This window comes from Lupinus angustifolius, chromosome LG01, assembly GCF_001865875.1.
Source record: "Lupinus angustifolius cultivar Tanjil chromosome LG01, LupAngTanjil_v1.0, whole genome shotgun sequence".
In the NCBI taxonomy this organism is placed as follows: Eukaryota; Viridiplantae; Streptophyta; class Magnoliopsida; order Fabales; family Fabaceae; genus Lupinus; species Lupinus angustifolius.
The window spans coordinates 31648557-31661176 of record NC_032009.1 but is presented as its reverse complement, the minus strand read 5'-3'; the positions used below and the strand labels follow the sequence as shown (position 1 = coordinate 31661176).

General features: G+C 32.5%; 1 protein-coding gene across 1 annotated transcript; it reads left to right on the top strand.

Annotated features, from left to right (window-relative positions):
* LOC109360457 (IQ domain-containing protein IQM2-like) lies at nt 8114–12047 on the top strand. The gene is made up of 9 exons (XM_019605379.1): nt 8114–8366; nt 9021–9516; nt 9695–9809; nt 9954–10019; nt 10122–10210; nt 10299–10386; nt 10498–10734; nt 10844–10945; nt 11052–12047. The coding sequence occupies exons 2-9, from the start codon at nt 9065–9067 to the stop codon at nt 11718–11720; spliced, it is 1818 nt and encodes a 605-aa protein (XP_019460924.1). The 5' UTR covers nt 8114–8366; nt 9021–9064; the 3' UTR covers nt 11721–12047.

Sequence of the window (12620 nt, the reverse complement as noted above, 5' to 3'; positions counted from 1 at the left end):
ATTACTATATTAGTACTCTATAATTGACATGATAACTAATACGATATAAATAAAACTGACCGATAACTGGTACAATATTAATATAACTTTTTAACACTAGTTTATACGATTTATACACAGTCATTATATAATTCATCATTCATATGTATTACTTATGTTTAAAAGTCAATTATGATTGAATATCAATGATGGATGATATAGTGATAAAGCAGAAAAACTTGTATGGAGACGCATGTAACACATCACATTTGAAGACAAATACATTTTATGGTTTTTGATGCTATTGTTTAAGATGAAATTTAATTAGAATTAAAATATTAATTTGTTGTCATTATGTCATTGGTTGACTCTATATGGTTTTGTCTACACACAAGTTTGTCACGTGATAAAGTAAAAAAAAATACTCTTACACTATCAATGCATACATTTGTTTCTCTTTCCAATTTTGGAGGCCAAGATATATGAACTGTTGTTATTATAGCTAGCAACAATTCTGAATGGTACGAAATAATACTTATTGGCTGAGTCATGACTAAGTCCCTCTCTTTAAGACGTTTTGTGACACTGCCCAAAATGTGCAAGCAGACTATCAACCACGTCGTCCCTAAGATAAAACAACTCATATCTCTATTATCAAATTTTTACTGCGTTTTAAGAACCAATCTCGAATATGTTCACCACAATAAGACTACCAGTACCAATTCTCGAAATTTGTACAATATGGCTGACAGTGTCAATTCTCGAAATTTCCACAATATGACTACCTGCGCCAATTCTTTGCTCAGAATCTTACTATCAGTGTCAGTTCACGAAATGCTCATAATATGGCTACCAATGCCAATTCTCTTCACTCAATATTGACTACTAGTGTCAGTTCTCGAAATTTCCACAATTTGGTTGCTTCTGCCAATTCTTAGTGTCACGAAAAAAATGGGGAGAAGTTTGTCGGAAACGTGTCACCAAAAATTATGAGGAAGAAAAAAAGTTGAATAAAAGCACATTCAACTTGTGGCAAGAAAATATGAAGGGAGAAGACTTCTATTTATAACATGAATTTTTCCAAGTTCATCATCTCTTATGTGAGACTTGAGAATTGTTTTTTTTAAAACTCTTCTATGTGGGACTTGAGAGTTTTTTAATTTCACACCCGAAATTTCTCACTAATGGCATGCAACAAATCAAGTTCCAACAGTCCCCACTTGAAATTAAAAAATGATTTCCAAGAATTTTTGTGGTCACAATAAGATTGTACCTAAACAAATGTGTCATGCGACTTGAACCTTTACATAATGAGTAAAATCTACATTTTACTAAAGTGACTCGTAGTCTTGAACTCTATCTCCGACATCAAACCACACATAACCTTTTCAAATGTGTATTCTATAAAGCTCGTGCGTTAAAGGTCATACACGTATATCCACTATAGTGAACGCTCTAGAAATTTATGCCCCTAAATTTCATAGGAAGCGGCCTCTACTTCCACATTCACATATGTGAGTCTATCATGAGTACTCCTATAGCCTATGTACTTCACTCCAATTGGAGTATAGATCTCATTAAGTCTTCAGCTCATCCTTACATATATTGTAAGAATCATGATTCTCATAATTTGATAGCATGTTCATTCTCATATCACTTTATAACTTGTTATTACCCATTTAACCTATTTCTTGGTATCTCCGATCAGTTAGGTCGGGTTACCATCCTCGTTGTAAGGGCAATAGTCTCATACTCTTAGAAGTAATATGAGTTTTCTCTCAAGATAGTCTTTTCGTCAAAGGATCTGCTAAGTTATTCTCAGTGTGTACATGATCCACTCTAACAAATCCTGTAGAGAGTAACTCTCTAATGGTACTTTGCTTACGACAAATTTGTCGTTTCTTACCATTATAAAATCATTTCTCAACTTTTACAATAGTCGTGATATTATCACAATGAATCAACACAGCTGGTGTCAGTTTTTCTATAGAGGAATATCTGCAAGCAACCTTCTTAGCCAACTTACTTCTTCACTAACTGTTGCCAGTGTTATCATCTCAGCTTTCATAATGGATTGAGCCAAAATAGTAAGTTTCTTGTTAGACTCTAGATAGTCAATCTCATCATTTATGGCTTCATGCCACAAATCAACATCCAAAGAAGTCTAAACTTCTTAGAAAATTGATGGATTCTCCTCCAATATATAGACAATATAATCAGGTCTATACTCTCTAGCAGTTGTTGCTCTCTTACTTCTTCTATGTTCTATTTTAAACCTTTCATTTTTGTTGGAATTTGTTGAAAGAATGATGTTTTGAAGTGAAAATGAAAAAACTCACAAGTCTCACTTTGCTTGGAGGAGGGAAGTTGAAAGGCTTTATAAGCCTTAAGTTGCGGTCTAACATTTTTTTTAATAAAATATTTATTATTTAATTTAATTTTTTGGGGCCTTTTCGGCTTGGACCGTGTGTTGACCAAGTCAACGCACACATGCAACAAGGAAAGAGCCGTAAGAGAGTCGTTGGAGGAGATTTCGACCATTATGATATAGTTGTTGGTAATAGAGCCGTTAGAGAGCTGTTGGAGGCCTCGCACTAAAAATAGAGACATCATTCCCTCATCATGATCTACACCAAGTTGAAGGTATTTACCTCTCAACTTCTCTTTCTCCCCCTTTATATTATGCCGACACATTTCCAGCAACCTTCTCCATATTTCTTTTTGTGGCACTTGAGAATTGACATAAATAGCCAAAGTGGGAATTTCGAGAACTAACACTGGTAGTCAGTATTGTGGAAAAAGAATTGGCACAAATAGTCATACTATTGGAATTCGACAATTGACACTAGTAGCCATTTTATGGGTGTATTCGAGAACGATTCTTACAATGTAGTAAGTAATCGTATAACAGAAAACTGTGTTGTTTTACCCTGAGGACGGCGTGATTGATAGTCTGCTTGCACATTTTGGACAGTGTCACGAAACGTCTTAAAGAGAGTGACCTGATCGTGACTCAGTCAATAAGTATTATTTTGTGCCATTTATAATTGTTGCAAGTTACAGTAACAACAATTTTTTATGATTATCTCTAATCATATGTATGTGACTAGTTGATATTCTCCCACTATTCCTCAATTTAAAAAGGAATTTCTTTTCATTGAAGTCAGCATTGTTAGACTCAATGACCACTTTTGTGTTATGGTTATAAAACTTGTACACCTTGTTGTTTACAACAAACCCAACAAATACACATTCATAGGTTCTGTGAGTTTAACTTTCTAGGGGCATACCATTAGAAATGATTTAATGAGCAATTCTATGTATCTCATAGGACCGAGACTCTATTGATTTATCATCAGCCATATGATACTTAAGGTAGTTGCTAACATCATATTTTTTTGTCTTAACTTCCTTGGTATCATATTTCTTTCTTTCTCAAGTACATACAAAATTAATTTGGTAGACTTATATGAGCTGTAGTAATCATAGAGACCACCTGAAACTCATTCAAAATGAAATTCTTACAAATGTAATCATTTTCATTCTAGATAATTATTTCAATCACTTCCCTTTTTTCCAGCTTTTTCCGGCAACACTGGGAAATTGGTTTTCAGAACGTGCACAACTTTTCTCGTAGTGAGGGAAAATTCTATCTTATGTTTCCACCGATTGAAATTTGTCCCATCAAACCGAAATCGTTTCAGGTCAAAGCTATCCAATCCAGTAATATTATCTAAGAATGTCATTGCAGTAGAAACGTCTTAAAATTGTTTGTTACTGTAGCTTGCAACAATTCTAAATGGAACAAAATAATACTTACTAGCTGAGTCACGATTAGGTCATTCTCTTTAAGATATTTCATGACACTGCCCAAAATATGCAAACAAACTATCAATCATGTTGTCCCCATAATAAAACAGCTCAAATCTCTATTATCGAATTCTTATTGTACTGTAAGAACTGATCTCGAATACACCCACCACAATATGACTATCACTGTCCATTCTCAAAATTCCCACAATATGACTAACAATGCCAATTCCCGAAATTTCCACAATATGACTACCCATGTCAATTCTTTTCTCACAATCTGACTACCAGTATCAATTCTTGAAATGCTCACAATATGACTATTCGTGCCAATTCTTTTCCCTCAATACTAACTACTAGTGTCAGTTCTCAAAGTTTCCAAAATTTAGCTGTTTGTGTTAATTCTTAGTACCACGGAAAGAAATGGGAGAAGTTTGCCGGAAATGCGTCGATAGAAAATATGAGGGAAAACGAAAAAGTTGAATAAAAGCGCATTCAACTTGGGTTAAGAAAATATGAAGGGAGAAAGCTTCTATTTATAACATGTGATTTTTTGCAAGTTCATCATCTCTCCTATGTAGGACTGAAATTGTTCTTTTTTCAAAACTCTTGTGTATGAGACTTGAGAGTTTTTTAAATTTTACACCTAAAAGTTCCCGATAATAACTTATAACAAATCATATTCCAACATGAACATAATTACAAAGATCTTGTATACTTATTATTCTATGTTATTATCTTTATTACGAATAAGAAATAGGTACCTCATTAAAAAGATAAATTAAGAGGACAAGTTATTGAAATTTTCAATATTGTAGTTATTTCTAATTGGTAACAAAAGATAATAACATATAAAATATTTTTGTTAAAAAATATATATCAAAATTTGCCTTCCATTACCAAAATGCATGCACAAGTATCCAATACTGCGTGAAAGATGAAGCTTTTATGCATTTTATAATTTTGGTGACAGATAATATATGCTTCCCATATAAAGAGCCATCACAAGTTTAGTATATCTTAAAATCTATGTAGGTTTGATACCTAAATACTTTGACTACTTTTTATTGTTATTACCAATAATACAAGTTTATCGTGTAGTGCTTGTGGGACATTGTGAGAACACTACAGGGAAGTTTCTAACTCTCATTTGCTTTTCACTTTACAAATATATTTTTGAACTTATATTAACAACTTTATATCTACGTACATCAAAGTGACATTTTTTTAAAGTATTAAAATGAATGTATGAAAAAGTGTCACAATTTTCGTCAGCAATTAGCTCACTTCTACCAAGTAAGCAAGGCAGAAAGTTCGTTTTACAAATTCAATTAGACATACTTGAATTTATGAGTTAGCTTTGAAATAATAATTGAAAAGCTTGTTACTAATATAAGTTACCACTTTGACGGAGGTATACGAGAATTATATAAAATTATCTAAGCAATTGCCAATTTTTTATTTTGATAATTAAGTCAATCTATTAGCATTTGTTTTGGATTGTAATTTACTTTTCTCTGTCATGAAAATGACCCATAAAATAGGAAGCAATATATAAAAGGCAAGGATTATGGATAGAAAATAATACTCAACTTCATTGGTGGTTATAGTTAGAGAAAAAATGCTGTTGGTCAAATCATAAAAATGCTTTCTTATGTACAGTAATTAGAATAAATAGGAACTAACACATCAATGATAAACAAACGTATTAAATTAAAGAACCTTGATTAACCACAATTTATTTAGCAGATTTGCTTCTACACAAATAAGCTGAATTTTTAGTTCTTTTCCTAGAATTCACATCTTCTCATATACCAGAAAGTCTAGTATGAGATGAGGATTACGATACGTTTCAAAAATAATTTTTAATAGTTATGATTTGAAGTTATTTTTCGATTAAAATTTTAAAAAAATTTCTTTCTTCTTATATTCTAGTGAAATCTTCAGGACTTTCCTAACTCATTATGTGTTTTCATTTTATCCTTAGTTATTTAACAAAATTATAATTTTATAAGTAATTTTTGGGTACTACTATATAAAGGTATCTCTCATTCTATAGATAAGGAAATAATCATTTTTGGATATGTGATGATCCCTCCCAATATATATGAAATAAATAATATAATATATGTAATTTTTAAATTTGAACCGATATGAAATTAATAATATAATACTTCAGGGCGGCTCGAGTACAAGGATATTTAAAATCATTGTTTTATGCATAAAAAAAACCAATTGCTAATATTTTCTTCTAAAGAAAAAGTTATCATGTTAATAATTTATTTCCCTAGAAAGGCTTCATCTTGGTAGTTTAGACTCCTAAAATAATATATAAATTGTTAATATTACTTTCTTTGTGGAACATTGAGATCACGACCTAGTCTAAAATAAAAATCATGCATTCCCACATGAACTTCTTTTGTTATGATAGTACTCAAAACATTGTATATTTATATGGGAATGTCATTGTAGAAAATGGACCGTTTCTAATGGTTAGGCTAATTTGTTGATTTGGGAAAAAAAGATCAGTAAGACTTGTTTCGGAGAGAGCAATTATATTTTATAGTGTAATTTTAATCTTAAAATTATAACTTTAATATAAATTAAAAATCATAAATATTATTGTTTTTTAGTATATTTTTCCATAATTGTCCTCTTTAGTAGAGGAGTCCGGCTCACAAAGGATGATTGAGACTGTTTAGGTAACTTTGTGGATTTGGTAAAAATATTGGTTGTTGGTTGGGATCATTTAGGTTACCTTAGATATTTAGGACAAAATGAGGTTTCTGAGAAACAGTGAAAAAACTTTAAAACCCAAGCTCCTCCAACAGTGAAAAAACTTCAAAACCGTCCTTATTTTGCCACAGACAAGTTTTGGAACAAGGATCGGATAAAAATATCAACATAGCTCAAAGTTTTGGTTTTGGTGACCGTTATGCATGAGACTACGTACATCCCTCATACGAACCTACATGCAGGCAGAATTATTCACGTGACTGCTCATAGTGCCTTTGCTGTGAGAAACATAAGCGTAATCAATAACCTTAGCATTGTTACCAGACCCATTTGTTTCATCAGGTACCGGATAGTAAAGTACTCTAAAAAAAACCAAAAAATGCAGATTGTAATGACTCTGATGTCTTTATTTATAATACGAGATATGCGTTTACCCTTAAAAATAAGAACAAAATTTAGAATTTTTTCTCTAGTATTGGTGAAGATCCTGACTTCTTATGTTTTATTGGTTACCGAATCCAAAACCCTTACTTCTAATATTATTATTATTGGTGCTAGCTCTCAAGTTTTATTACCTTTATCTTCTTTCAAACTCACTGCATAGATTTGCTGTTTAGATTTGATTCCACATTTTCATCTTTAACTCGTTTTTATTCAATGGAACAAAGTAATAATCACAATCAATTACCATTGCATGAAAACAAAATCAATTGTGGAGATAGTATATATAATAGGTGAATAATGAGTTACTCTAAGGTAAACAATTCTTTGTCTTTTTAATCTTTGTTAGTATGGAAAATGCATTTTTTTTTGTACAACCAAAGAACTATTTTATATAACAAATAAGATAAAAATAAAATATATGTAATCTCTCTTTCTTAACCAAAGTTAATTAAATGATTCCATCATTTAATCTACACATTGTGTAGCAATTTTGGCATATCCTGTATTATTTACGGATTTCCTTAAGAAATATAATAATAATAATAATAATAATAATAATATAAAATGTGAAGAATGGTAGAGAATTTGGTATCATATAAGAAAACCATTACTAATCTATAACAATAACTAAGTCTTTTTTTTATAAGTGAAAATTTTATTAAAATGAATAAAATTATAATAAAAAAGAACTGATATACAATTCTCACGAAGAGAAAACTAATCCCCACATGAATCATAAGAAATCCTCTATAAGCCACCCAACATAACACCAACTAAACCTTTATTATTTCGGAATCCAATTTCATTGCACAAATAATTAATAACATTGGTGCTTAAGCATTGGTTTATTGATAGTTAATGAAGAAATTGAGATGATGTGTAAAGGTAGATTTATCCTTCCTGATCTTATCTTATATTCTATCTCGGGTTAATAATAGCAAAATAAAATCAATAATAATAATAAAAATTTAAAATTTTCAATTAATCTATCATATTTTTATTAATACAAAATAACCTATAGGATATGATGTAAAATATCAAATTTCTCCTCTCATGGTACATAGTCACAGAGAAACGTGAGTCTACTTGTTCACTCCACGTGGTTGGAAAGTAGAAACTATGGCTGTCTCTCTCTACTACCTCTCTCTTTCTTCTTCAATATCCTCTCTCATTATGAGTATATATATGTGAAATGAATGAGTAGCCAATGATATACTCCTTCATCACCTATAACTTCAACAAGCTAGCTCCTCCAATTTCCTCCACCATTTCAAAACCTATCATATATTTTTTCCTTCTATACTTTTCCACTTTTCAAATATCCCATATAACAAGTTAACAACACACAAGAGATTCTTACATATCCTCCCTAGTTTTTTGGGTTCTCAAATATTCAGGTACCATTTTCTTCATTTTCCTCTTACTGAGAAAATATTGTATATTGAGCTGAATCTTTGAATGTTATTCACATGCAACTGGTGATGAGCTTTTTTAAAGATTCTTGCACTTCTTTAGCTGAAATGGTGGTTTATTCTGTGATACTTGATTTGGAAGATTCCTTGTTTTGTTTGAATCTGTTTTTAGAGAATCAATGAGGTTCCCTTGGTACTATGTTAGTATATTTTATCTTGTTTGGCTAAAAATAGAAGCTTTTAATGATGGGTACTGTAGATCCATGGTAATTTCTAATGGGTTTGGGGCAGCATAAAATTTGAATACTTGATGATCAGTTTTATAGAAATGGATTATGTATTAAAAAAACAAGGCATTTTTGGAAAATGGGTCAGGAGATTTTTTTTCCTTGTATTTTTTACTTAGCATATGATTGTTGTTTTCTTCAATTTCCAAAATCTGTTACCTGTTTCAATTGTTTTGGATTTTGGAGGATTTGTGTGGTTGTAGAGCATGCTCTGAGTTCTAATGGTTGTGGAACATATTCATTTTCATATTAGTTTTCATGGCATTGCTATAGTTATTCCATTCTATTTGACAAATGAAAAAAATATATCATCATTTACTTTCTTTAACAATGACTTCTATGTAATTTTCAGGACACACATATTGCATAAGTTTTAGAGTTTGATTTTGTTGTCATATGGGGATATCTTTTTCATGTCCATTTGCCAAGTACAATGATGTGGAAGAAGACATAAACTCCATTGTTGTGAAATCCATCAACTTTGGCAATGGTGAGATCAAAACTCCGGTACGGTCGGTCAGCTTCAAAAGTCAAGATTTAGAACCCACCATCCTTAAATCTCTAGGTTCTGGAAAGATGACAATAGAAAAATCTGTGAGCTTCAAAAGAAGTAAGAGTCTGTCATTTGATAAAGAGAAAAACAGTCCTATCTCAAGAATTTGCAAAAAGAGCAAAGAGGTGGATGATCAGTCTTTTAGGCCGGAGTGTCAAGTCGAATCCAACCAATCAGCACTATTAAATCCAAGCAGCCCCAAACAAATGGCTGCACTTAAATTGCAGAAAGTATACAAGAGCTTTCGGACAAGAAGAAAGCTAGCAGATTGTGCAATTCTAGTCGAACAAAGCTGGTACTTATTTATTTTCCTGTGAGACCTTTTCCATAACATAGAGCATTATGGTTTCGTTCCATGTAGCCGACCTTACCTAATGGAACTAAGGCTTGGTTGTTGTTGTGCCTATTTCCACTATTTACAAAATTCATGTGTTTCTAAGATGATTTTGTTTGTTTTTTTATTTTATACATAGGTGGAAGCTCTTAGATTTTGCTGAACTCAAGCGTAGCTCTATATCTTTCTTTGACATTGAGAAACATGAAACTGCCATTTCGCGTTGGTCTAGAGCTAGAACAAGAGCTGCCAAGGTACTTTTAAGATTTAATTAACATGTGTTGAAAGTTTTATTCTTATTTTTTGGAAGGGTGAATTTATGTCCTAAGATCTAACCTTCAAAGTCCTGATTTTCAAGCTGTAAGAAACTGAATTTAAGCTTCTCTTTATCATTGCAGGTTGGAAAAGGTTTATCAAAAGATGATAAAGCTCAAAAACTTGCTCTGCAGCACTGGCTTGAAGCGGTTAGTCAAACATAATTTGTACTACTTCTTTAACAATGTATAAATTGTTGGTTTTTCATCGATTTTATTACTCACTCGGAATGTTTTGGTTGTGTAAGATAGATTGACCCACGCCACCGCTATGGACATAATCTTCATTTCTATTATGATAAATGGCTTCAGTGTCAATGCAGAGAACCTTTCTTCTACTGGTAATATTCTTTGTAGAATTACTCTTTGGGTACTATTTAGGATAATGTTTTCATATAGATTTTTTGACACTCGAGCTTGAAATTGCAGGCTAGATATCGGTGAAGGAAGAGAAGTAAATCTTGAGAGGTGCCCTCGTACTAAACTTCAGCAGCAGTGTATTAAATATCTCGGTCCGGTAAGATTTCCTACATTTATATGAACTTCCCCTTATTAGACATATCACATGTATATGCATGAGCAACTTTGGTTTAATTTTTTATTCAGCATTCATTCTTCTTTACTTCAGATGGAAAGGTTGCCTTATGAAGTTGTTGTGGAGGATGGAAAGTTCTGTTCCAAACAATCGGGAGAGCTTCTTCACACCGGCGAAGATGAACATGCCAAATGGATTTTTGTCCTCAGCACATCTAAGACATTGTTTGTTGGCAAGAAGAAGAAAGGTTCATTTCAGCATTCTAGCTTTTTGGCCGGAGGAGCTACATCTTCTGCTGGGAGACTAGTGGTTGAACATGGTGTTTTGAAGGTATAAATCTCATAAATGTATTACTCTTTTTCTTGATTCCTGATACCATATGGCTAATACTTCTATTTATGTTCTTACTAAACATGATTTTGTTGCTTTTTTTCAACAGGCAGTTTGGCCTCACAGTGGTCATTATCGACCAACAGCCGAGAATTTTAAGGAATTTATTTCATTCCTTCAGGAGAACAATGTGAACCTCTCAGAAGTCAAGGTATCTAAAGTTAAAACAATGGCTTTACATTATTTTTAAATGGTTCATATCTCTTTTGAAGATGTAAAAGAATATATTCTGATGAAATCTACTTTGCTATATGCAGATGGCTCCGGTTAACGAGGTTGATGAATTGAATTCAGTGAGAAGCAGTGGTCATCTTAGATGCCATTCATCTGAAGAAGACTTCACTGAGAATGTTACCTGCTCGGAGACTGAAGAGACAATTCTAGAGAAGGCCAATCTAATGGAAACTGAGAGCGAGGTCGTATTGATGGCACCTAGAAAGCTCACCAATCTTGAAATACCAAAAAGGGGTCAACTGTTTGAAGGGAAAAGTTCTGAGATTTTCCAAATAGAATCTCCTACAAGTGGTCAAGAAACAGCACAAGCATTTGAATCAGAGGTAGGTCACACAACTCCAGAGCAAAACTTCTCTGACGACAAAGATAACAACAATAATGTTGAAACCATTTCAGAAGAGTCGATACTTCAGAGAATCAACTCACATAAAGAAATGAAATCATACCAACTAGGGAAGCAGTTATCTTGCAAATGGACAACGGGAGCTGGACCGCGCATCGGTTGTGTAAGGGACTACCCTTGTGAGCTTCAGTTCCGAGCTCTGGAGCAAGTTAACCTATCTCCAAGAAGTGATTCCCACTCTAAGTTATCATTTGCTTCTAGAACCACCACTGCATTGAGTCCTGGTGTTTCAACTCTAGCAACTAGTGTTACAAATGTAGCAAGTTTGCGCGTGGACATAACAAAATAACCACTACTTGAAGATAGAAGAAATGAGCAGAATACAATATCAGAATTCTCACACTTGATCAGAAGAACATCAGTCATACCACTTATTCATATGTCATGAATGAATAGGATTAACCCATCGATTTATTCTTTTGTATTAATAGGTAACAAATATATGATGAATTCTTGTTATTCTTTCCATTAATTCACACAGGCATTCTTTTTTTCACTCATTATGTAGGATGAAAAATGTAAAATTCTTTACGGGTCTATTTGCCCCTAAGTTTTAAAGCAATACTGATGTAACTTTACACCTTCCTGCTTTCACTGAATCTTAATTCCAATTCACAGTTCATTTTTTTGAAATGAGGGTAAGGAGCATATTTGTACTTCAAGTATCTTATCATGTTTTCCCTAGAAACATAAGGGCTGTAGTGCTAAATGGCCCTGCTGATATTTTCTCTTTTTTACAATTTAGTGACAAAGCTTACATAAAGTATTTGCTAGATATGTTAAAATAGGAACTTATAGAACTTGACATGATGCTCTTATCTAAGCATGCAAATGGCGAGACTGTTTTAGGTTTAAAACCATGAACTCTGGGTCACAAGCCACATTGGTGTGATATCCAAGCTCACTTTAAAATAATGAATATAACAATAATAACAATCAAACTTTAATCTCAGTATGATCAGGCACCCTTAAAATGTGTAAGATTGAGCGATCCTACGAGGTAAATAGTGATTTTGTTAACCTTGAATCAACTACATTGATCAATTCCAACCAATATTTGTATCACACCCTTGCATTCATGTCCTCATGTCACATATTATATCACACTCTTGTATTCATGTCAATGCCCATGTCACATATTATATCACACCCTTGCATTCATGTCAATACTCATGTCACATATTACATC